The following is a 27,232-nucleotide window of genomic DNA, read 5'->3' on the forward strand; positions in this document are numbered from 1 at the left end:
AGTTTCAATGAAAGATGTCTTTCTATGTGGCAGATAACTCCTGCAACTCTGCCCATACACTCAACCAGGAAAGATGCATCTAACTGATAATGGCCATTTAAAACATAACTTTGGTCAGACTGTTAGATCAGAACATAAATCAGCATCCCAGAAAGGAACACATAACTTACTGTATTCTGTAACCCTACCCATTTTATGTAAGGATGTTATCAAGATGTCTCTCCTTTAAAACAAAGTAAAAGTAATAAACAAATAATATCTTCCTTTATAGACCTTTTGATCTTAACAGATCCTAAAGTGCAGAACAAACTATATATGGTATGGATGACTTTGCCTACCACTGAAATACAGAACCTTCAGAGTTTAGCATGACAATGGTTTAATAGTACACAGTGACGCTACACAACAGCTTGGGACAAGAAACGAAACCAATACTTTATTTGAAACTCTGGGAGAATTTAACTTGGCAAAATATAACTGACCAAACTGGAATTTGAGCAGGACACTATGTTTAGCATTGTTACTCTTGCAAAACACACTGAAAGGATTTTTAATGACAATATATTAGTCACGATTTTCATTTTACATAAATGAAGTGCATAAATGACCCATATCATCAGTTAGAAGATATTACTGATGTGATTCCAATTTTGGTGTTTAGCGTTTGCAACAGCAGAAAACATGACAAATTGGAACACTTGAAAAAGCAACAAACCAGATATTTCTACTACTTTATTCTTAACCTACCTGATAGTTTAAGTTGTACATTGGACGATTCGATGAATGTCGCATTCACCTTGCTGCTTGTAGTATTGAACCAGTCGACTGTCAGAGTAGCAGGTTGCCTTTTCCCTAGATACTCATAAAATCCCTTCCACAATGAATTTATGAAAAACACATCTGAAGGGACTGAACAAATAAGCAATAAACAAAGGAGTAAATCACCACAAACCAAAAGTAAAGTAAAATAATCTTTTCATCTGTCATTATTTATTAAGCTTTACATTAAAACACCCATGCATTGTTCTGAGTGCTTTTAAAAAAAGATATACAGTATCAGGGACAATGTATATAATGAACTTCCTGCACAGCTTCACATAATATCATGCTTGCTTGGCGCAATAAAAGTAATTATAATAACCCATCAGTCTGTATGCCTCAGCGAACCTTCTCCTCAGGACTGAGAAAAAAAGAAGAAAGTTCTTGAGTAGAGGACCCATTGTAGAGATTGCCCTGCTGGAAGTCCTGTCTCCCCCATGAGCGCATTAAACCAGTCTTCTGTGAGCTGCACTGGATGCTAGTAGATTTCAGGTGCAGTTTAAAATGGTGTTTTAAGAAAGCCCTAAATGGCTTGCGAGACCAGCTTCCTCCCCATGCCACACTTCTGTGTGGAGTGGAGATGCTAGAGCTGGAATTCCTTCAGTTCAAGGTGAGAGTCCCTTGCATTTGGAATTTACTTTTCCCCCGGTCTGAAATAGTCTGAATCTGTTCTCCCAAGCCTTTAGGCTAGGAAGGGAATAATGAGTGGAGGTATATGGGAAGTGGGTATTTTTGTTCATTTTCTTGGCTGTTTTTATTCCTTCCACTCCACCCCAATCTCTGCTATTGGTAGCAGTGAAATTGTTGGATTTCTAATTTATTAAAGACTGAATTTTAAATATTTGGCAAATATGCGTACAACTTGGTAGAGGTGACTTTTAGTATTCTGCACTAATTGAAAATAAAAAAACCACATATAAAAATAAAATCAGAAGAGGACAAATCCATTAGGAAAAAAGAATTTAATTTTGTGGAAGAGGCGTTCTCTGGGATTCTCATTTCCTCCTATACCCTTCCAACATGCCAATTTTCCTCCTATGCACATCCCTTAATGGCACAACACTGTGGCAATACTTTTGAGCTGAGGGGGGGCTGATTTAAGATGCCAGTATTAAGTAGAGTGAGACAGGACCCCTCCTCTTGCCTGTGCAGCACACAAAACCCCTGCCAGGTAAGAGAATATGGGGACTGATGTCAGATACTCTATGTGACTCTGGGCCGCTTCCATACTCGAGAAACGTCATTTAAATCTTTCAAGAGGATATTACAAAGAGTGAATGATTTTAAAAGGCTATTTTAAAAAGCTAAAATCCCAGCCTCATAGCATCACGACCAAATGACAGATCAAGAGACTATTGTAACCTCACATTCACTGGCACCCTATAGATGGTGCCCACCAGATAGCCAGATGCTGCTGCTGGAAGAGTACATTATTTCATTCTCCCCTGGTTTAATTCTTGAAGTGACCAACTGAGTTTTGTGCATTTCTTTAGACAATTTTAACTTTTCAAAAGTGTAATAAAGACCGAGAAAATCATATGAATGCTTTCCTCATATTTATTATGGCAGGGCACTGACAATTAATTGTCTAAAAAAAGTCACCAACTGGCTCTGCTGATCGTATCTTGGTCCTAATGTATTAATGTGCACTTAATGAGTAGGAGTAACAATAATGTTTAGCACTTCTGTCATGCTTTTCACTTTCAGGGAGCTCTACAAACATGAGGAACAAATTCTCAGGTTAAATTTAACATGCTTTGAAAAAATATATAAATATAGTTATTATATTACTCTAATATCTTAGGCCCCAGTCTGGCAATGTGATTTTCATGAGTGGGCCCCTATGTATAGAAGCAGCACTACTGACTTAAATAAGGATCTGTGGAATCACAGGCATCCTCCATGCAGATCTCATTGCTGGATTGGGGCTTTACATAACAAAAAACAAACAAAATATTAAAATCTTATTTACTTTTTCCAGTGTATTTTATTGTCGAACTCTTACTATTTTGCTCAAATACTAGAACAATGCTGCAATATTTAGCTTGCTGGGCAACCATTACATCCAAACAAAAAGAAATCAAGTCTATCTTTAAAAAGTTGTAAAATACATGAAAATAATTGTATTAATATTAGATTCTACAAATCCTAAATCTCAGATTAGGCCCTAAACTATCCCAGAGGGTCACTTTAACTAATAAATCCCCACATTATTCCTGTTGGATAGGTTAATAAGTTGTGTTATTGCTATTTTAGAGATAATGAGTCACAGAGAGTGAATAGTCTAATCCTTTAAAATGCTGCATGCCTCCTCCCAGAGTCTGAAATCAAGGACAACTGAAGACATTTAGGACCTTGTGTAATATGCTGAGCAGAAGCAAGTTTCATGTGTCTTGGCAAAGATCAGAGTTAGTTAGTGTCAGAGTTAGGGCTGCCCACTGTTACATAATCCACATGACACTCACATACTCAGGAGTCTCGGCATTCCTCCAGCTCTGCCCATCTGGAATGCTATTTATCCAGGGGGGCTGCAGGGATTTCCTTGCAGTTTCTCATCATCATCATCAGAGGACAATATGGTAGAGAAACTGCAGACAGCCAACCTGCTTCTCTTTTTCTGCACTCCTGCTGAAGTCAAACTGGTACGAAGCAACTGGGATAAGGACAATGTACAAATAGCTATCTGCCCCAGTCCCCTACCGCTCGGCAGTGAAAGGGCCAGGAGGGGCAGGCAAGGAAGGGGAGAGAGAACAGGGAAGGGGATGAAAACAGGAATAAAGAAGAGTATCGCGGCTTTCCAAATCCCTGTAGCTGCTACTGACTCTTCCAACACCTCACCTGAGTGGTGCAGTGGGACAGGCTCCTTGTACCACCTATTCCACTGCATGAGAAGGTGGTGGAGAATAGCCCTGCAGAGGGACACAGTTACTTTTTCTAATTGGCAAGAAATATCTAAATAGAAGCAAGTGCACAAAACGTGCCAGATATGCAGAGCTGAGAGTAAAACTCAGGGCACCTGGTTTCTACTCAACCTATATCTCTGTGCCACAATCTGTGATTCCATCTCATTTATGTAACACATACTACTATACTAATTATATTAAATTAGTGATTCGGAGCTAATGACAGCAAAGTACTGACCCTTTCCCCACTCAATTGGTTTTTATTCTTATAGTTCCAACATGCTGTAATATATTATAATTCTTCAGTAGGATTCCTAGATTTCTTGTTCTGGATACTTCTCTTTCCATAGGTAGTCACAATTGTGACTCTCTGTGATAGCAGATGAGAAACCCTGACACTTTAAAAACGTATTAAAAGTATTGTATTTGCTTTTTCTTTTACTTAAATATGCACAAGTGAATTTATGGTTCATGAAAGTGAGGGGCAGGTAGTACTGACATGAGTCTGCTATAATGCAGAGAGGTTCTGTGCAAGATTCCCATGAAAGACCTGATGATATATCTCAGTCCTCACCTAAGCTTCAACACCCTTGCAATTACTGTTGAGCACAGCTGTCAATTATAGTATGTCACTTTATCCAAAATGATATAGTGGGCTCAATTTTCAGCTGCACCAAATTTACACTTGGTACAGCTGAGCAGAGGAAGCAGCGGAAGGTGACTGTAATATGCATTTCTGTTCCTCCAATCTTGGGCTGGCTGAGGGCCAAAATGCAGCTGCAGTAGTCCCATAGGGATTACTGAGCCAGGCAAGGATCAGGTGGAGCACTATGTACTCCAGCCTGCCCCTCCCTTTTCCAACCCATGGCATGCTGCTCCCTGCCCTCTCCATCCATTATCTGAGGGTGGTGAGTGAGAGAAGCTGGTGGGATAGAGACACCTATGCTGGCTCTGTTTAGGGGAAATCCATGGCTGCTCCTTTAGAGCATCTTTCTAGCTAGTTTGTGAAAAGGCTATGCAAAGCAGCGAGAGCCATGGCTGAAGACTGAGCCTAGTGTTTGTTTTTTCAAACCTATTTTACATGGATATTATAAGGATTAATTAGATAAATTTTACAAGATACTATGAAGATTTGAAGTACTATATAAATGATAATTATTATTGCAAGGATAAACTAGAACTACGGGGAAACTAACCCACTTCATATAGATGGTCACCATCACTTAAATTCAGGTCTCCAAAGATGGGAGCTTAGTGAACTAACTCACTATGATAAATAGGCTCCAAATTCAGCAGTATTAGTTACACCACATTTAAAAGCAATGTGGTTGCAAATGGAACTTTACAGAAAGTTAAGTGGAGAGGTACTGAGGCAGAGAGGAGGCCCAAAAACCATATGCAGAGCTCAGATACATGATACAATTCAAAAGTTTTAAAATTGTAATTAAAAGTAAGTTAGTGAAATGTATCTTTAAACTTTTTTCCCTATTTATTACTGTTGTTTACTGTGAATTGTTTGAGTGAACAGTATTATAATTAGTGACATGCAAAAATCATAATCTTTCATTTTATAAAAATGAATTTTTAAAATAGCTACTTATAATGACTATAAACAACATGAGGTAGTCTGTATTAATGCACTGCTTGGTGAATATAGTTCGAGACACAGCCTCTGAGTGAACTTCAGCTGTATTTTAATTAGACAATGAAACACAATAGACCATGCGGTAGCTGATTAATGCATACCTTAGCTGTGCAGTGAGGTGCAGCCAAGAGCCTCCAGCAAACTAAGATTGTTTATTAATTAGCATGAATGCAGTCAACTGTACACTATTGTGATTACTGTAAAAACTGGGGAAATAAACTCATTTATTATCTCAATTGACACTCCTGTTAGCAATCTCAGCAGCAAGGCCAAAGGTTACAACTTGGCAGCAGCCCCTGCGGTGCCCTATTATTCTGGGCAGGCCTTATTTGGTGAAAAACTCTGTCTATATAAAAAGAGACCACTTAAAAAAAATCAGGTCTAACATGTCCAGTAGGCCAATGAAAATGCCTGTATATGAAGAAGGGTAGAGTACCAAACTTCCCCAAAGATGTATATTGTATATTTCTGGTAGAAGCATATAATCAAATGTAGGTCAAATTCAGTTCAAAATCCATCCAACTTTTGTGGCATGGAGGCCAACCTAAGTTCTCAAATGCAATTTTTTTGAGACTTTCCAGAGCATTCACAACGTGAAAGCCAGATGGATTTTTGACCAAACCTAGCTTTATATAATTAAATTCTACCCTCATTATAAGGCTCTCCATTAGAACACTCTAAAATAAAACTACCTTTCCTTGCTTCCTGTCTACCTTATACTCCATTATCCTTTTGATTTAACAACGCCTTGGTACAACGCTCCAAAAGCTGGTGTTGTATGAGAAATCGCTATGTAAAAATGATGTTACTATGGAAAGAATTTCAGAGAGTAGGCTTCACATGCCAGTTATTCTTATGAATATCTAGGACATTTGTCTTCCTTCGTGATGAGTAACGGAATAATTAAGTTAACTGTTAGAAATAGTTTTACTACCCAAAACATACTAGGGTACAAATCAATTTAGTTTATTTAGATCTAAAACTGTTCTGGTATACAAACCTGGAGTTTTAGTTATTGTTTCATTAACTTCTCTCACTCCTTTACCTACAAGTAAAAAAACAAATTATCATTTTTATGAACATATTTATTTTTCTATAGAATGCTAAAACATAATGCTTGATTAAAGCAATTATCCCTCCTATATTTGCAGCAGAAATAACTAATGCCTAGAACATATTACAGATTCAAACCCATACAGCCGCACACATTCATTGGGAAAAAAAAAAACCCTTGGGAAACCAGCACTTTTATTGTGATAAATTAGTTGACTACAGAGGTATGTATTTAATGTATTCAGGCCTAAAGTTTATTGTTTTATATCAGTCCCAGTGCTATAAGAGAGAGCCTTATAGTGAGGATGAATTATGTATCTATGTAAGTATATAATGTATTAAATCAAAATTAAACAAATACTACTAGTGAATAACGCTAGGGATATGGCACAAACCAGCAAAAAGATAGGTAACTATGTCAATGATGACACAGAACAGAACCACATCAGGTGTACGTTAGCGTAGCTCCACTGAAGTCAATGTCAATTTGCACCATTTGGGGGTTCCAGCCCCATATTGTTAGGTGCTTAAAAAATACAAAAGTCAGGCAGATAGACTATTCTGTTGTGTGCTCTTTTTCTTCAAAGGCATACCGGGTGAAATCCACCCCTGCGCAAAAGAGCTCTCAAAAGTCCTATGCACTACTTATGTCTTATTTTGAAGGTTTGAGTAACATGTAAGTGGTATACTTTGTGTGAACTCTTTGCACAGGGGTGAATTGTACCCTAACAGCTATGTGTCAGCTCAAACTAGTTGGCCGTTGTTAGCTTGTATGCACACATGAACACTACTGGACAGTTTTTTAATATTCTGTTTACTGGTCTTAAAAAACAACAAGGGGGGGAAAGTCTTACACTTCATTTGAAAGGCTGCACTTTAAAAATATCTCTCAAACAACTCTTCATCAGAACTAGTGATATATAGCACCCTTAAAAATTATTTTGCAGGGAACTGGTAATGGAATACAAAGAACCAAAATGGTCTATGTTCACTAAACACGTTTTTAGTTATTTTCTACAGTTGCAAGTTGCATCAAACAAAATGTTACAGGCAGCTAGTCAATAGCACGTATTTGTTTTTTGTTTTTGTTTTTCTTTTATTTAAAACTGTTAAAAGTTTAAATGGTGCAGAGACAGAGATTTACAAACCACAATCAATTTAAACATAAGGGCCAAATTTTGCTTTCAGAAATCTGTATCCAGAGTATGCCAATGGAATTATATCAGATTTACACTTATGTAATTCAGAGCAGAATTTGGCCCAATGGCTTATTTTCAATTTTGTTGAGTTTTATTGTTCACTTTTATTTTAAAGGAAACACATTCTCCATGGATAAAAAAAATGCACCTAATTTATCCAACATACCTGCATGATTTCAAAAGCCAGTCTGCTATGAAAGAACTTTAAAAAAAGTTAAACCCCTACAAATAATGTACATTAAGCACTGAAAAACACATTTAAAGAATGTTAAGATTTGACACAAACTGAGATAAGAAAGAAAATGCACGGTTAAAATTGACAGCTTGTCTTGAACAAATTGTGGTCTTTTAGTTTAACTTTTTTATTATCTGTAGGTATACTTTTTTTCTGAGTGAGTTCAGGATGGTACATTCACTTTGAATGTATTCGTTTGCTCAGTTTGTGTCATAATCTGAACACTATTATGACAGTTTGTTTTATTGCGATATTAATTGGTCCTAATTCAACCCTGGTATACACTCTAAAATCAATAGAATTATACTAGGATAAAAATGAGTCCAATTTCTGTAGAGTGTGATAGATCACTTGATCAACAACTTACTTTTACAAATAGGTGGCTTTCCTGTCCATTTCATATCTGGTTTACATGTCCGGTGCTCTGATCCACCAGCAAGAAAAAATCCTGGCTGACAGGTATACACCAAAGTGTAACCTAAAGTAGGAAGATCTATTGCTTTCACATCTACATGCGCTGGTGTCTCTGGCTGTCTGCAAGCATGAGCTGAAAGGGTTTTTTAGGGTTAGCAAAAGCTGCAACAAACAGTTGTACACAGTATCTATTTACAGAATTTAGAACAAACACATGCTAATCCATCCCTTTTCACTTAGCAAACTTTCTACCATTTAAAAAATGGCAAGCAATTTTTATATTTTCAGCAGAAGTAACATTGAGACTTTGCAATGTATTGTTGTGTTGTGGGAAGTTGGAAATAATGGCTCCTACTAATATCATCTATTTCTGCACAGTACACTGAAGATCCATTATTAAGGCGAAGGAGAAAAAGAGTTAAAAGGAAGAAAAGCTAGGGCACATGCCTTTGCAAATTATTCTGTGATCGGTATTGTATTGTTGTACTGTCATAGCTTCAAGCATCACATAAATTCAGTGTCTGAAACAACCTTGAAAATTACAGTGATTAGCGTGCTAAATAAATTCATTATAAACATCAAATGAAATAAAGGTTCCATAGAAAGGTTTATCATACTTCACTGGGTATAACAGAAATTTTTGCAATAGATGTCTCAATCTTTCTGCTCCATTTGTCCATTTATAACATCTCAAAATTAATCCGAAATGGGATTAGAATCTAAGGTCATTCTAAACCAGTGGTTCTCGATTAGGTGTACATGTACCCCTGCGGATAAGCAGAGGTCTTCGAGGAGGTACTTTAACTCATCTAGATATTGGCTTAGTTTTACAACTGGCTACAAAAAAAGCACTAGCAAAGTCAGTACAAACTAAAATTTCATACAGACAATGACTTGCTTATACTGCTCTATATATTACACACTGAAATGTAAGTACAATATTTATATTCCAATTGCTTTATTTTATAATTATGTCGTAAAAATGAGAGTAAGAATTTTTTCAGTAATAGTATGCTGTGACACTTTTATATTTTTATGTCTGATTTTGTAAGCAAGTAGTTTTTAAGTCAGGTGAAACTTGGGGGGTACGCAAGACAAATCAGACTCCTGAAAAGGTACAGTAGTCTGGAAAGGTTGAGAGCCACTGCTCTAAAGTATTATTTTTATTTTAGATCAGTCTATTATATCGTAGTAGTTCCCTGATGTACTCTAACCATCACAGAAATCCAAATATATTGATCTTCCAGCTTCCCACTTGTAGCCTAGAAGAGCTGTGGAGTGATGAGTCACACTTCATGGTTCACAGAAGACTAGCCAACAAAATGTTCCTACACATACAGTGTTCCATATTCTGTTCTCAATGACACCAATATAAACACAAAAAAATCTACATGAACTTTAGTAGAGTTATAACAGATTTGCTCTGGTGTCACTGAAAGCTGAATTTAGCCCAACAGAGTTGATACAGTGACAGTGAGCACAATGATAAAGATATCATTTGTCAACAGTCACCAGACCATGGCATCTGACACACAGAAATTTACTGCTACATTTAGAAGAGTAAATGACTGCAGTAAACTATGTAGTATCTGTTGGCAAACTCTGACTTTGAAACAGTGGGGAGTATGTTGCATATTATCTACTATATGAGATTAAAAAGTGTATTGGTTTATTACCTTGTCAAAAACTACATTACACATTGTCAAGGTTCCTTCCCCACTCTGAACTCTAGGGTACAGATGTGGGGACCTGCATGAAAACCTCCTAAGCTTACTTTTACCAGCTTAGGTTAAAACTTCCCCAAGGTACAAACTATTTTACCTTTTGCCCTTGGACTTTCGTTGCCACCACCAAACGTCTAACACCGGTTACTGGGAATGAGTCCGTTTGGAAACGTCTTTCCCCCCAAAAGCCTCCCAAATCTTACACCCCCTTTCCTGGGGAAGGTTTGATAAAAATCCTCACCAATTTGCATAGGTGAACACAGACCCAAACCCTTGGATCTTAAGAACAATGAAAAAGCAGTCAGTTTCTTAAAAGAAGAATTTTAATAGAAGAAAAGGTAAAAAGAATCACCTCTGTAAAAGCAGGATGGTAAATACCTTACAGGGTAATTAGATTCAAAACATAGAGAATCCCTCTAGGCAAAACCTTAAGTTACAAAAAGACACAAAAACAGGAATATCCATTCCATTCAGCACAGCTTATTTTCTCAGCCATTTAAACAAACAGAATCTAACACATATCTAGCTAGATTACTTACTAAATTCTAAGACTCCATTCCTGTTCTGTCCCCAGCAAAAGCATCACACAGACCAAGAGAGAGGCTTTGTTTCTCCCTCCCCCCAGCTTTTCAAAGTATCTTGTCTCCTCATTGGTCATTTTGGTCAGGTGCCAGTGTGGTTATCCTAGCTTCTTAACCCTTTACAGGTGAAAGGGTTTTTCCTCTGGCCAGGAGGGATTTTAAAGGTGTTTACCCTTCCCTTTATATTTATGACACATAAATTTTAAAGAAAAAAACCCTGTACTTACGAATGCATTCAGACTGTATACCACTCCAAGTTAAGTTTGCAAGACAAGATCGAGTAGTAGAGCCTTGAATATGATAACCCTTCCTACATCTGAAAAAGATTGTGCTTCCAACCTGCAGGATCAAAAGTACAATATAAGAGAAAACGGGAAACCAGCACTTGCAATCAGTTGACAGCATAGTGATATGCTGCCAGGGAGATTTTTAAAAAAAGATCATCAGTTTGCAGTTTACAGAGTTAGATTTTTTCCTTATGCAATCAAAGTCTCATCCATGATGGTAAAACTGAATTTATCTGCCAGTGATAGATGGAAAAAAATGGATCAGACTGGACAGACAAAAAGGAACCACACTCTATACACTCTCAACTTTCTAGTCTACCAATTTGTGTGACAGAAGCAACTAAAATGTGTGACAAATGACTAAAATGGTATTTCTACACATTGCACTACATTTGACTTACCATAACTAGACAACCTGCTTTTAAAGATTTTTTTCTCACTGTATGAATTAATAAGCTATTTGTTTAAAAAGAAAATAGGAAAATACAAATTCCATACTGTACAATGATAAAAGATCTCTTGCAGTTACACCTGGAGTTATATTCATACAGAAAATTATGGGCATAATTGTTTATGCTACATTTGTGACTATGTACTACCTAAGTTCTGCTTCAGATGCTCAAGAAGCAAAGTGATGATTGACAGGATTGAAAGCTGTACTGTGATTAAGTGGGATGAGAAAACAGTAAGGAATGCAATCTCTATTAGAAAGAGTAGAACACTAGACTGCAAGTGAAGAAGGCAGTTCTAAGTAAAGTGGTCATAAAAGTGAGAAAAGACCACTTTCTTTACAATCCTTTTGAGGAAAGGATATTAAGGAAATGGGATAGGAATTTCAAAGATTCACGTGTTCTAAGGCCAGAAGGGACTATTGTGATCCTCTGTTTTCTCCTTCATACCACAGGCTATAGGACTTCTTTGAATTAGTTTCTTTTAACTACAGCATATCTTTTAGAAAAAAAACCCATCCAATCTTGATTTTAAAATGGCCAGTAAGGAAGAATCTATCAGAAACCTTGGTATGTTGTTCCAATAGTTGATTACCCTCATTTTTAAAAATGTGCACCTTATTTGTAGGCTGAATTGGTCTAGCTCAGTGGCGGGCAAACTGCGGCCCATCAGGATAATCTGCTGGCGGGCTGTGAGACAGTTTGTTTACATTAGCATGGCCGCCCGCATCTCCCAGTGGCCATGGTTTGCCATTCCCGGCCAATGGGAGCTGGGGGAAACAGCGCAGGATGTGCTGACCAGGAACTGGCCGAGAATGGCGACCCACGGACACTGGGAGGTCAGGACAACTGAGGACGAAGAACTGTCCATTGAGGAAGTGCTTTTGCTGACAGAGGAGATGAGTTGGTAATAGATTTGATGAAGGAGTAAGGAAAGAGATGTAAATTATAATAATATGGATAAGTACAAATAGATATTAATGTGTAGCATGCAAGTGAATAATATTTAATATTTTATAAAAATAATACACTGCCAAGTTATAGCACCTTCTGTCTGAAGATCTCAATGGACACTACAGAGGAATACAAGTATTATCAATTTAAGTGTATACACGGGGAACAGAGGCAAGAGAAGCTAAAGCCAACATTTTCAAATGTTGGTGCCTAACATAAAATCTATATTTAGACATCTAAAGAGAGGTGGCCTGATGATCCCATGAGCATAGCATCTACAATCCAATTCTACCTGAAGTGGGTCTGAAAATTAGGACACTTTTGTTAAATGTCTAATTGATGGTATGGATTTTCTTGCATAATTGTTTGCACCTGTGTCTGAAAATTTCCATCTCAGTGACATGTCCAAAGACATACAGAGAGAGTAGAGTCTAGAATAGAATGCAGCTCTTCTGACTCTTAAGTGCTCTTGCTTTTTGTAAAAATATTGTCAATTATGATACTAGTGAATACCAGTATGAATTTCACCGTAAATTGGAATTTCATAACAGGAAGTGTCAATCTAGAAAGGATTTAAATAGGTCAAGGAAAAATGACACGACTATGCTCAAGCCAGTAATAGAGTTATGTATCTTTTTCAATCTTCAGAAGGAATAAAGTAATTTACTCTTCATATTGCTTAGCTGAGAAAGGGTTGGAGGTGTGTATGCATTGGTATAGCAGGGCAATGAAATACAGCTAACTGAAAATGAACTCAGGTAAGTCAGAGGTGATGCTGGTAAGCACAGATAAACACCTCAAAGAATTGCCCTCTTCCATAACATCTTTCTCTAACAAGGTCATCTACCCACAGATTGTTAAAAGTTGATTCCCAGCAATGGTGTCCTATTGGATACCTCACTGAAACTGGATATTCAAATAATCACAGCTGTAAAATGTGTCCCCTTCCATCAGTAGCATCCAAAAACTGCATTCCATCCTATCAGACTGACCTGACTCAGTGAAGCAAGCATTTATGATGTCAAGGCTCTATTTCTACTAGTAGTTATATCTAGAAATGAAACCCTGAACAATCTAAGACCAAAATAGGCATGAAGAGTTACCAGTGCCTTCAATAATAAATGAGGAGAGAAACTGAGTCTGTATATTCTGGAGAAATCAGTGATAGAGAGTGAGTTGGTGCAATTAGGATCCATATATTCATGGGAACTGGTGATACAGGTGGATGTATGAGATAGAAGGGATGCAATTTGATCAAGATATTCAGAAAGGCTAGAGTTACTGGAGAAGTGCAGGCTAAGAAAGCTCAAGAGATAACTGACTGGAGAGAACTCATATGACCAGGAGTTGACAGAAATAGGTAGGGGACTAATTTAGGGACAGCAGAGATTAACTGAAAGACAGTTACTGTATTCACTATAGTAAACACGTTCCAAAGTAAAATTTCACTAACAATTTATTCTCTGATAGAATCCTAAATAATTCTCATCAGTCCGAACATTGAATGACAATGACTCATTATGGCAGTTAGGTACTTCTGTGATATTTTCTCAATTTCTTTCAAGACAGATGCTTAATAAACTAATATTTCATGCAGAATTAAGGGATTATAAGGATGACACTCAAAGAGAATTTTGACCATCATGCAGACTAACTTGAGCTTCTGTGTTTGTGCATGGAATTCAATATGCTTTTATAATTGAATGAAGCTACTTGATGGCATGTGTCAGGGTCTCATCCAAAGCCCTGAGATGTCAATGGGACTTCTTCCAGTGACTTGAATGGCCTTTTGATCAGGCCCTTAGTATATCAGCTATTTACTCACTGTTTGTTAAAGTATGTAACAGCTAGGGGTATAGAACAAAACAATTTAATCTTAGGGAGAAAAAATAACCTTGAATAACCTTGTAGGGATATAGCTAAAATACTGCATGCACAATATAATTATTGTCCACTCAAAGGTCTATAGCATATCATTAATTTTTAAGCAAAAGTCCTAACTTATTTCAGTGGGGAATTCTACTAAAAACTTATGACATGATATATTTTAAAGACTGTGAGTTTCTTCCTAAAGCTCCATATTAAAACAATAACTGAAGATGAAGCCTGAGGTTTTAGTAAAAAGAAATCTGAAAGTGATAAACATTATTTTTAACATTTAAAGCTAAAAACAATTTAACATACATTAATATTAAATGTATTCCAATTTCAGTAAATTAGTAAATAAAAAGGCTTCTTACCTCATAACCTCTAGAATTGTTCTGTATTCCATAGGGTGGAGTACCAGGATCTGTGCAAGTGTTATGGGCTGGATCTAAATTTTAAAATGGAAAACACAGGAGATGTTATTTCAGTTTAAATTTTCAAAGATAAATTAAAACCACACAAAATTACAGTACTTTTTTTTTCTTTCAATATGTTCACAAGTAATTCATGAAGATAGTTTTGGCAGCATAGAGATTTCAGTACTGGGATTTTTTTTTGTACACAACTGACCCCTTTGAATCTTATGGAATACACAGCATATTGTGTCAGTCAAAAGCATTATACATAATGCAGATGTAACACTGAGAGACATCTTTCCCTCCTAGTGTTCTTTTCCTAGGAACCACAGAGTTGTAAAGCCAAATTTCTGAAAACCAACCTTAGGAAGCTAAGCATAAAATTATTTGCCAGAAACTCTTTTTTGTGACCATGAAAGCACATGCTTTAAAAGAGGCCCAGAAACTCAGCTCTGGTTGAAGAGTTAACAGTACATCTCAGAAAAGGTGTGGATGTCGAGTTCCCTTAAATCCTGGGCTGGCTGTCCTCTGGTCTGGGTATACCAGCTGCCAACATTCCCTAGAGACAGACATGACAGTTTGGGAAGATTATCGGGATGCCCAGTCATGCCTGTTAGGTGGGCAGGATGGAAGGTGGGTAGCATAGGAGCTGAGAGGATGGCTGTACGCCACCAGAAACTCCCACTATATTGGGATGATCCTCCCATGGCTGGCTATTCTGGTTTTGTTCTGGCACTGCAATATAAAGCTCAGGATTTGGGCCTATACTTCATCTGTAACAATTTCCAATGCTCTGTAATCGTAATCCTATAATCCAGTGGTGTGATATATCATTTCTTTATAGCCTGACTTCCAATTTCAATGCTAGTCAGTCACTTTCATCTTCCTATCGCTAGAATACATAATGCACTAATTTATAAAGGAAATCTTAGTGGCTTCAGAATTCAGATAGATGGGAACCTAACACATGACATTTTAAAAAACATGTAGTACTTGAACAATCAAGGGACTTTTAACTTCATCATCAGTTAGTCTGGACAGCTGCTAATGGAAAAATGAAACAGATCAGTCTTTTTTTAAAAAAGTGCATCACCAACAGAAACCAACCTCTTGAAAAAAAAAAACAGAATTAGATAGCCCACAGCTATTATAACAAAATAAGCAGTGTCAAGAAGTGGTAAACATTGCCATCTTTGGGGAAATTTGTTCCTGTAGGAGATTATTTTTGTTATCATTTTTTTCAACCATCTGATTTTACAGGTAAAAAATACCTTTAAATTTCTGGCACCTTTCTTCTTCCCACAATGATATTTTCTAAAACTGCAGAAGTTCTAATATGAAATGTTTTGTTATTATAATAGTAGAAAAGCTGTGACTGAGGGGGTAAAACTGGGGCTTCTTGAGGTAAACCAGATCTTTTTGATGCAACATATTCAATGTATTTATATATCACTTACTGTAGAAAATAGAAAAATTTACTGGAAGTTGACTCCCAGCTATTTGCTGGTTTACACCATCATTTTAATGCTCATATATAATTTTCCTGTAACTCATATTCTTCACTGCTGAATGAAGATGTGACACACTCATATTGCCCACAGCAGCATAGTCTGGATTAAGGACATTAGAATTTATTCAGAGTACACATCTGAATTTAGTGCTAGTGGCTCCTCATTAACTGACCAGAGAAAGGGGTAAACAGTGAGGTGGCAAAGTTTGCTGATGATACTAAACTGCTCAAGATAGTTAAGAACAAAGCAGACTTTGAAGAACTTCAAAAAGATCTCACAAAACTAAGTGATTGGGCAACAAAATGGCAAATGAAATTTAATGTGGATAAATGTAAAGTAATGCACACTGGAAAAAATTACCCCAATTATACATACAATATGATGGGGGCTAATTTAGCTACAACTAATCAGGAGAAAGATCTTGGAGTCATCGTGGATAGTTCTCTGAAGACGTCCACGCAGTGTGCAGCAGCAGTCAAAAAAGCTAATGGGATGTTAGGAATCATTAAAAAAGGGATAGAGAATAAGACGGCAAATATCTTATTGCCCTTATATAAATCCATGGTACGCCCACATCTTGAATACTGCGTACAGATGTGGTCCCCTCATCTCAAAAAAAAAAAAGATATACTGGCATTAGAAAAGGTTCAGAAAAGGGCAACTAAAATGATTAGGGGGTTGGAATGAGTCCCATATAAGGAGAGATTAAAGAGGCTAGGACTTTTCAGTTTGGAAAAAGAGGAGGCTACGGGGGGATATGATAGAGGTATATAAAACCATGAGTGGTGTGGAGAAAGTGAATAAGGAAAAGTTATTTACTTGTTCCCATAATATAAGAACTAGGGGCCACCAAATGAAATTAATGGGCAGCAGGTTTACAACAAATAAAAGGAAGTTGTTCTTCACTCAGCGCACAGGCAACCTGTGGAACTCCCTGCCTGAGGAGGTTGTGAAGGCTAGGACTTTAGCAGGTTTTAACAGAGAACTGGATAAATTCATGGAGGTTAAGTCCTTTAATGGCTATTAGCCAGAGGATGGAGATGGATGGCAGGAGAGAGATCACTTGAACATTACCTGTTAGGTTCATGCCTTCTGGGGCACCTGGCATTGGTCACTGTTGGTAGACAGGATACTGGGCTGGATGGACCTTTGGTCTGACCCAGTATGGCCATTCTTATGTTCTTATGTTCAGAGAAGGATGTTTTCAATAAGCTTTCTTGCTCCCCATCTTACCCAATGTCACCTCTTCAAATGAGCCAATCCCTTCTGCCTCAAGAAAAACCATCACTGTGATCATTTAATTCTAAATTTGAGTATGTTTGTTTAGAAAACAGCAGAGACATTTCCGCATCCTCTCACCAAAATCACACACAAAAAAATCTCTATTTCCATGGGGCCAAATCCTGAAATCAGTGGGAGATTTGATCTTACCCTGCAAGCACATAAGTCTCACTGCAATCAATAGGAGGCTGCAAGCACATAAGCAAGCACATAAGTCTCACTGCAATCAATAGGAGGCTGAGAGCATTCAGAAGATTACAGAAAGTACTCAGAATCTCAAAAGATCAAGCCCACCCAGTATTAGCTACATGTGATCTTTTAATCTGTGCAGTTTGATAAACCATTTTCACAAATCCCGACTGAACATTTTGATTTGGGACTTGATCTTGATCATGATAACAGATTATCTACAATACTCTGACTAATAAACAGCAGAGATGATGGAAATTATTACCAATACATGTTGGTTGAATTCCACTCCAAACACTATCTGCTTGACAGACTCTTCTTGAAGATCCTATCAGTATAAAAGGGGGTTGGCACTGAAAGAAGACTTCAGATCTGTAAGTGAAACTTTTCCCATTAAGACGCCCCTCAGCTGGAGTACCAGGATCTCCACAAAATGCAGCTATTGAAGAAAAAGAAAACAAAAAAGGATATTTGAAGAACTGAACATACCTAACATTTAAAAGTAGCATTCATTTCTGAAGGCACAAGTGAGCAGACGCTAGTCACTGCTAAATTTGAGTGCAAGCGTTCTACCATGTGATTATGCTCACAGATCAGGTACACAGATGTACAAATGGTAACATTTGTGCTCACAACTATTTGCCCCCATTGCGAGAAACTGCAGGCACAAGACTGCACTCACAAAATAGGCCACTTTAATTTAGGTGCCTGAATATGGATGTAGATGACTAGCTTTAGATACCAACTCTGAAAATACTGCCCTCATATTATTCTCAAAGTAGCCCAATTTTAGCATTTAATGGTGATCAGCACTAGACAAGAGTTCAGGTTGTGTGAATGTAGAAAAATGGACAGAATTTGGAGAGGCTGTCAAGGAAACATGAGCAGGATTTAAAGATGGTTTCTCAGTTGGGGGAGTGGGAAGAGAAAGAGAGAGAGAGAGAGACAGAAAGGGACAGAGAGGAATCAAAAAATATACTTAGGCTATGAGCTTAAGGGTTGAGGAGCTTAATGATGAACCTGCAAATGGTAACAGAAAAGGAAGAAAAAAAGAAGATTTAGGATTAGATGGCTAAGGAGTTCATTTTAGCTATGTCGGTCTTCAGTTGGTGGCAGGACATCGAGTAAGGTTGACAGAAAGAGAGCTAGAGATATGAGTCCAAACAGAGAATGAGAGATCATGGTGGAAATGCAAATCTCTGTGTAGCAAGCAGAGAGTTGGTAAAGAGGTTGTTCAGGAATGAAGGTCCTGAATAGCCACAGTGGTCAGGGACGTCTATTTTACATTTTATCTGAAAGAAAAAATGCATGCACAGCAGTATACTGCTCCTAATTCCAACCTATGGCACTGATTCAGTACTGAGTCAGGGAAGAACTTCATTTGACAAATAAATAGCACCCCTAATTTCAGTTCCCAGGGTTGGTTGTTTGTTTGTGTTTAGGAAGTTCATGTCCTATTCTGAATGAGCCTGACCCTATTTACCTTGTGAGAAATGAGGCAACCAGAGCTTGAGGTGGTTCAGCCACACACCATTATCTTCATACTTACGCAGACATTGTGGGATGTCTCCCCTCCATACACCTCGTCCTTCACATGAAAGAATAGCTGCATTGGATAACTGATAGCCCTCTGCACAATTGTAACTTACACTGGACCCCCAACGGTAATCTGATCCTTCTACTTTTCCATGTAGCACTTGTGGAGGTGGGCCACATGTGATAGCTATTGAAACAAAGAGAGAATATACAGATTTTATAGGATTTATACTAAATGTAATATTGTAGATAGTCATGCTTCTGTAATCAAAACTTATTGGGAACAGTTTTGCCCCAAGAGAGGATGCACATTTTGACTTTTCCATAGTACACACACATTAAATACACACATGTGCATGTTAAATTTTATCAACATTGAGAGTTACAAAGGAGGGAGACAAACATAGCAAAACAAACAACATACATGATCAATCAATAAAAAGTTGAAATACAATTAATTTTCTATTACTATTAAAATTTTAGACCATTTTTCACCATCACTCTGCTTTGGGACAATAACTAAGGGAAAAATCTTAAGGATCTTTCTCTGATTTTACTTATATAAGATCCCTTTTTCTAAGTCATCTAAGGCTGTAGTCATTCAACCGATATTGACTTTACTGGTAATTATGTTGCTATATTTCTATTCAACTCTTAAAATATAGGGGCTATGTGGGACCCCCAGCGTTTTCCAGAGGATGCTCAAATTGATGGAAACTAAAACAAATTAAGTCTATTTTTAAAGAAAAGTATCTTTAAAAATATTGCTTCCTTCCACACACTATGCAAATATAAAGTGATTCAGCTGATGCCTCCAACACCATTATAAATAAAAATTTGGTCAGCCAATCGCATAAACTAACATTTAATTATTAATGAGATCTTGTGTTGTACTTCTAAGAGGTGCAGCACAGAATTTGGAGCCCACGTCCTGCCACCCAATTCTGGGCTACTTCAGGGCTGGAGATGTTCATGACATAACTTATACAGGCCTGGGACCCTAAGTTATGGCAGCCTCCCCAGGCTATCCTATGGGCTGCAGTGGTGACCCAGAATCTGCACAGTACTGCATGCTATGACCCCTGACACACCTCTCCCACCTCCAGCCCTGTCCTTGTCATGCCCCTTACATCAGTGTTTGCAATAAGGTCCTCAGAAGGCAGCCTTTCAGCTGTCTTCCACAGTACCTGTGCTGGAGAATCCTTTTCCTGCCACAAACTTGGCTTTGGGGGCAGGGCTAGGATGTCACTGTTAGTATTTTCAGCCTTCTGCTCTAATATTTAACACATATTGTTGTGGCTCTAATAAATTCCAAGTCAGTTCTCTGTCAGTCTCCTCATTACATCTTATGTAGGGCACAAATAACTACATGATTAAAATCTCTTATCTGACTGTCTCAGCAGTATATTAATGGTTTGCATCTTATCTATCTTAAAAGTGGTTGTGCAAATTGTTCCCCTTCATAATTAATAATAAAAATATTAATATTATATACAGTATCAGAACAGTCATTGTAAGCTACTTAAGTTACAAAACAAACCTTTGCAGACTGGTTTACTCTGGTTCCAAGTGCTGTCTTTTGTACAACGTATAGTGGATGAACTGACAGGCTCCATCAAATATCCTGGGTTGCACTGATAGCTGACTGTCTTATTAAAGATAAAATCAGTTCCAAACTGCATACCATTTGCTATTCCACCTGGATCTCCACAGCTGATTACTAGTGAAGAAAGAGAATCTTACTTCACCACCTATATAAATAAAGCTTAAAAAAACTAAGTACACATGGACACATTTGCTCATACACACAATGTCCCTTTTCTAGCATACACAAGCAGCAAAGAGACTTTGATCCAGCTGTTTTATCTGAAAACATTAAAAGGTAAACAAAAATTTTTCTTTTATTTTAAAAAGTACTAAATATCCTGGGCCAAATTCTTCACTGAGTAACACTTATATAAATGTAATGTAATGCATTTGAGTCAATAGAGTTACTCTGCATTTACACCAGTGTAACTGAGGTCAGAATGTGCACCTTGTTTCTATTGTTTAGTGGAAAAAATACATATGACTGTGACCAAGTAGGCCTGGAAGGAAGTCTTCATGGGGTTCTGTAAAAGTTTTTATCAATCAGGTAGAGCCTGAACCTTCTCCCATTTATATCAATGGGAATTTTGAATGTCTTCAAGAGGAACTGAATCAGGGCCTTAAAGTTGTTGCTGTTTTGTGACACACATTATATTCTCCTATTTGAGCTTCACAGAACTCCTGTCTCCTTATCAGCCTGACCATCAAAAAGGGATCAGATTTTCAAAAGAGCTTAAGTGACTTAGGAACACAAGTCCCATTTAGGCTCTTTTGAAAATTCCTGCAGTGCTGAAATTCTGCCCTGAATTTCACCTGTATAAGCACACTGAAATCGGTGGAGCGGCATAGGATGGAGGTGAAGGCAGAATTTAGTTCTACTTTCTGTCCCTAGGACTTTTTGTGAATCTTGGTACTCCATATTATGCTGCAGAACACTATTAAAGGCCCAAAACACTATAGAACAAATCCAGAAAACTTCTGGACACCTAATCAACCCCTGTAGTTCCCACTGACAGGTCAGAATACACGAGCAGCTGAATGCCTTTCACTGTAATTGACTTCACTGGGTGTGAAAAGAATACAACACCTCACAGAGTGTGCTCAGCACCTTGCAAAATTGACCTCAAAGTCAGTGGGAGTTATAAGTTTAGCACACATCAAAATTTGTACCTATCAGTTTAATATTTAATATATATGTCTATGTATTGTATATTTCTATTAACAGTATACACCATTTATGTTAATGTGTACAATATATACAAACATAATTGGTTTTAATTGTTTTCACTCTACTGTTCACTCCATCCTGAATGCCTTGTAGGTTCTCTCTTGAAGAAAAATGTCCACAAATCTGCTGTTTGAATTTACTTCACAATAGTTCTCTAGAAGTAATTTTCCAGCACATCTTTGTAAACGATCAGGAAAAAACCTGTTTCTTTAGATACAAACCCTGTAAAATAAAGATCTGGGCCAGTATTCACTTTACAGTTGTTCTTAAAAAATATTTCACTAGTGTTGCTTTAAGATCTATAGTAAATACAGTACTTGTGGTTTAAAGTTCCTTTAGGGTTTAATCAAATATAATCTGTTTTGGATAGTCAAATAACTTCATTCTGAAATTTTCCTGTGACTTGACTAATAGATAAAAATGTTAACTCAAAGCAATTTTCACTAGTGTCATATGGGGTATTTCAGTGTTACTTTCTTCTGAATAATTCTGCAGCTAAGATCCTCACAAACACTGTAAATCCCAAATCTGAACTATGTCCAGCACAAGTTGTAGAAACAGAACTAGACTATAAAGGCTAATTTTTCAGAGCAGTTTTTGCTCCAACTACCTGTTCCTAAATTCACAGAAAATCTTGAAAAAGCAACATAAGGAGATAATTAAAAATGGCGATATTTCAAAATATAATACTGAAATAATCAAACATGAAATAAGCCAAGGTACCTAAACAATATGTATTTTTGCTATTGTGAGGAGTAATATTTAATTTAACAGGTACTGGAATGAAAGCAATTTTCTGTATTCAAGCTACATAGAACATTTTCTAACTTCTGTAACATAACAGACAGAGCTGTAGAAAGGCTCATAGATTCACAGAGGGGACTATCTGGTCTGACCTTCTGTATATCCCAGGGGCCAGAGAGGGGACTATCTGGTCTGACCTTCTGTATATCACAGGCCATTACATTTTAACTACTTACCCTGTATTGAGACTAATACTGTGTTTGACTAGAGCACATCTTAGATACTAAGAGTTTTCTACTGTTCTACCTTGTAGAGCTACTTTTTGGAAGTAATCATAACAAAAAATGAAAAATGTCCAACATTTATTAATGAATGTGTGTGCATGTTACCCTCTGAGAAGTGCGCTTATTCAAAAGTAGGAGATAATGGTTTACCAAGTTAATAACCTCCTACTCTCTTTTAATCCTATTGTGACAAAAAGTCAGTTATTGACCTGTGCAGTCTGGAGCAGTGCCAGTCCATGTCCCATTGGCTGTACAGTGTCGAGTAGTTAGCCCTGAAGTCTTGTAACCTTCCCAGCAGGCATAGATGACTGAGCTCGAGAATAATATCCCATCACTATATATTATCATGCCATTGGCTGGGGTGCCAGGATTTCCACAAGATACAGCTATCAAGAAAAAAAAAAAAGAAAGTCAATGTACCCATTATAAATTACTTGTATGAAAAGCGTAAGGCAATGCATTTTAATAACTTACAATTATTCTAAAAGCTGAGCATTTAATACATAAGAGGCTAAAATCTATTTTTTTCCTTTCAGGCTTACACCATCATTTTATTTGATTACCGTAGTTACGGATGGTAAATGTAAGTGAACAGATTTGTCTCTCTTACAGCACATGTTCAAAAAGTTACTGTACAAGATATGAAAATAAAATGAAAGAGAATCGAAATGACTTGAACTCTTGCCTACTGTATGTCTATCAGTATATGTCTGTGTTTGATGCCAGACTGGCGGAAGGAGAAGGAAATGTTGCTGTGGCAGGGGATATATAGCTTGGGAAATGGATTAGTAGACAGAAAATAGGTGAAGTGGTCAAAGGTGTATGATACATTAATTTCATTTCTGAAATTTAGTGTATATGGTATTCATAAAATTGTTTTTGGCTGTGGGGCTGGGGAAAGAAATGAGGAAGAGGGACAGCTCAAGACAGGCCTGTGATCCAGCCTTTTGATGTACAAGTTACCTGGGTTCTATTCTGACCCTATCCCATTGGTCAAAGACAAAACATTTCCCTGAGCAGAGGAAGCAAATGCTTCAGGATTCTGCCACAGAACCACCATTTTAAAGAACTAAGATAAGAAAAATCTTCCTGCTAGACTAACTGCTAGTCAGGGCAGAGCCCTGCTGAGTAGCTCAGTTCTCCTGCATGCATACTGTCCCCAGACGCCTCCTGGAAGCTCCATCTATCATATCAGCCTCTGTAATAGGTGTGGCAACTTCTCAGACCATATGTAAGAATGCAGCCCTTTTTTCCTGAATCACTTAGGCTTAAAATTCTATATTAAGATTCAGTATAATGATTGTTCAATCATGCTAGCAGGTGGGTCCAATTAACTCCGACCATATATAAATGGGATGGAAATGTCTGAAGGAAAAAGCAAAACAAAACAAACAAAAACCACAACCAATCAACCACCCAACAACTAATGACAGCTAAGGCCAGGGAGGAAGTTTAGGCTGAGGTTTGTGCTACGTTATTAATAGCTAAGCCAAATCCTGGGAAGGGAGGTGAGATTGGACACTAAACTTGGGATTCTCTTTATTAGAAATTACATTGTTTTACAACTCTGTGACCACAACTCCTTAGACAGGGACGAGTCATGGTCAGCCTGATTTGAGCTAGTCTTAGGCAACCCACAACCAGCTAAAATGATGTCAAACATGATTTTTTGCTGTGTACAGTGACTACAATGTTCTGGTCAGCATCATGTTAGTTAATATGACTCTTCAAGATCGTGTTGTAATTTGATATAATTTTCTAATTAAGACAAGCCCTCAAAGATGTTGTGATCTCTTGATAACAGGGTAGAGACTCTGCCTGTTCGCAAGTCTTAAAACTTTAAAGCTCCACCACCCTGTTGCTACCGGTCGGAAGAAAGAACTTCCTGTTCCTTCTTTTTTTCCAGAGTTTCCTGACTGCTTTTCTATAGCACAGAGTCTTCACTATTCTATCCCAAAGTAATGCTGAACTTAAATTTTAGTTTGAAGAAGCCAGTCCTTGTAAAACTTTCTTACATTCTTCTAGTCTCTTAGCTCCGTTACAAACATACAAAGCCAGGCTCTTTTGTCATGAATATCCATAAATGTGTGTAAATACACTGGTTCACAGAGTTATCCATATTTACATAAATAAAAGTTCCTCCTCCTAACATTACTGTTGACTGACTGAATGCTTGTCAAAACCTGAGCCAAAGGGGGCATTAACATGGTGGTACTGTATTTTGTAAATATATTTTCAACCATGTTTTCCTTGTTTTTTCACAACTCTGGTCAACTAAATTCTATCTTAAGGAATAAAGATGCTACACCCACTGAAGTGGTAGCTGAGGACAGAACATGGACCAACATTGCTATATCATCCAACAAGTGTTCAATAAATATTTCTGTTATGTATTTGGGAGGGAGGCACAGATATAATATCATCATATGGTGAGGATAACACTCTTTCCATTCCACTAATATCTCTGGAAGATGTTAAACAAACTACTAAAGTTAGACACTTTTAAACTCAGCAGGTCCAGACAACTTGCATCCAAGACTTTTAAAAGAGCTGTCTCAGTGGCTCGGGGACTATTAATATTGATTTTCAATAAGTCTTGGAGCACTGGCGAAGCTAATGTTGTGCCAATTTTTAATAAGGGTAAATGACCTGGGTAATTATAGACTTGTCAGCCTGAGATTAATCTGTGGAAAAATAAGGGAGCAAGTGACACTGGACTCAATTAATAACAAATGAAAAGAAGCTAATATAATTAATGCAAATCAACATGGATTTATGGAAAATAGATCCTGTCAAACTAATTTGATATCTTTTTCAGCTGAGATTACAAGTTTGGTTCATAATGGTAATAGCGTTGACATAATACACTTAGACTTCTGGAAGGCATTGGATTTGGTACCTTCTGACATTTTTTATTTTAAAAAAAACCCTAGAACAAAGTAAAATTAACATGGCACACATTACATGGATTAAAATTGGCTAACTGAGAGATCTCAAGATGTAACTGAAAATGGGGAATCTTCATAGTGCAGGTCTGTTTCCAGTGGGGTCCCACAGGGATTTGTTCTTGGCCCTATGCTATTTAATATTTTATCAATGACCTGAAAGAAAACATAAAATCTTCATTGATAAAGTCTGCAGGTGGTACAAAAATTGGGAGAGTGGTAAATAAGGAGGAGGACAGGTCTCTGATACAGAGCACCTGGATTACTTTGTATGATAGGCACAAACAAATAATATGTTTTTTAATATGACTAAATCTAAGTGTATACATCTAGGAACAAAGAACATAGGCCATACTTACAGGAGGGTGGACTCTATCCTGGGAAGCAGTGACTCTGAAAAAGATTTGGGGTTGTGGTGGATAATCAGCCAAATATGAGCTCTCAGTGTGATGCTGGGGCCACAAGAGCTAGTGAAATCGTGGTTGCATAAACAAGGGAAATTTGAGTAGGAGTAAAGAGGCTAATTTTACTTCTGTATTAGGCACTGGCACAACCACTGCTGGAATACTGTGCCCAGTTCTGGTACCCACAATTGAAGAAAGATGCTGATAAACTGGAGAAGGTTCAGAGAAGAGTCATGACAATGATTAAAGGACTAGAAAACATGGCTTAGCATGATAGACTAAAAGATCTCAGTCTATTTAACTTAATAAAGAAAAGGTTAATGGGTGACTTGGTTACAATATATAAGCATCAACATGGAGAAAAATATTTAATAATGGGCTTTTCTATCTAGGAATTTCAGACTGGAAATAAGGTGTACATTTGTAATGATGAGAATAATTAACCACTGGGATAATTTACCGAGGGTCATGATGGATTTACTGACAATTTTTAAATCAAAATTAGACTTTTTTTTTAAAGTTGTGCTCTAGGAATTATTTTGGGGAAAGTCTATGAATTGTAGTATACAGAATATCAAACTAGACCAGGGATCAGCAACCTTTGACACGCAGCCCATCAGGGAAAGCCGCTGGCGGGCCGGGATGGTTTGTTCACCTGCAGCGTCCGGCCGATCCTAGCTCCCACTGGCCGCGGTTCACCGTTCCAGGCCAATGGGGGCTGCAGGAAACTGAAATCCAACAGCTCTTTGATATTTCAGTGTGTATACACACACACACACACACAGATGAAAGAAGCTGACTTCAATTTAGCAAACACTGTATGGGGGAATTTTTGGCATTAGAATTAGAATAATTCTATAGCCAGCTAAATTAATTCAGGCAGTGAATACAATACAGAGGAAGAATTCCAAAGACTATTCAACACTTCTTAAATTTGAGATTAGTCAGTCCTTTAGAAGACTGGCGGAATTCCAGTCT

The 27,232-nt window shown here is 37.4% G+C and overlaps 1 protein-coding gene across 1 annotated transcript in view; it reads right to left on the bottom strand.

Annotated features, from left to right (window-relative positions):
• The window catches only part of CSMD1 (CUB and Sushi multiple domains 1), a 1,960,312-nt gene that overhangs the window by 24,186 nt on the left and 1,908,894 nt on the right, over positions 1-27,232 (bottom strand). Inside the window, exons 58-66 of the mRNA XM_074947791.1 lie at positions 23,115-23,291; positions 20,603-20,782; positions 19,076-19,249; positions 17,792-17,965; positions 14,504-14,577; positions 10,801-10,912; positions 8,222-8,401; positions 6,368-6,412; positions 748-909 (exon numbers count right to left, since the gene is read on the bottom strand). Coding sequence (XP_074803892.1) covers positions 748-909; positions 6,368-6,412; positions 8,222-8,401; positions 10,801-10,912; positions 14,504-14,577; positions 17,792-17,965; positions 19,076-19,249; positions 20,603-20,782; positions 23,115-23,291 — 1,278 coding nt within the window. The remainder of the gene's footprint in view (positions 1-747; positions 910-6,367; positions 6,413-8,221; positions 8,402-10,800; positions 10,913-14,503; positions 14,578-17,791; positions 17,966-19,075; positions 19,250-20,602; positions 20,783-23,114; positions 23,292-27,232) is intronic.

Source organism: Natator depressus, chromosome 3, assembly GCF_965152275.1.
Source record: "Natator depressus isolate rNatDep1 chromosome 3, rNatDep2.hap1, whole genome shotgun sequence".
Lineage (NCBI taxonomy): Eukaryota > Metazoa > Chordata > Testudines > Cheloniidae > Natator > Natator depressus.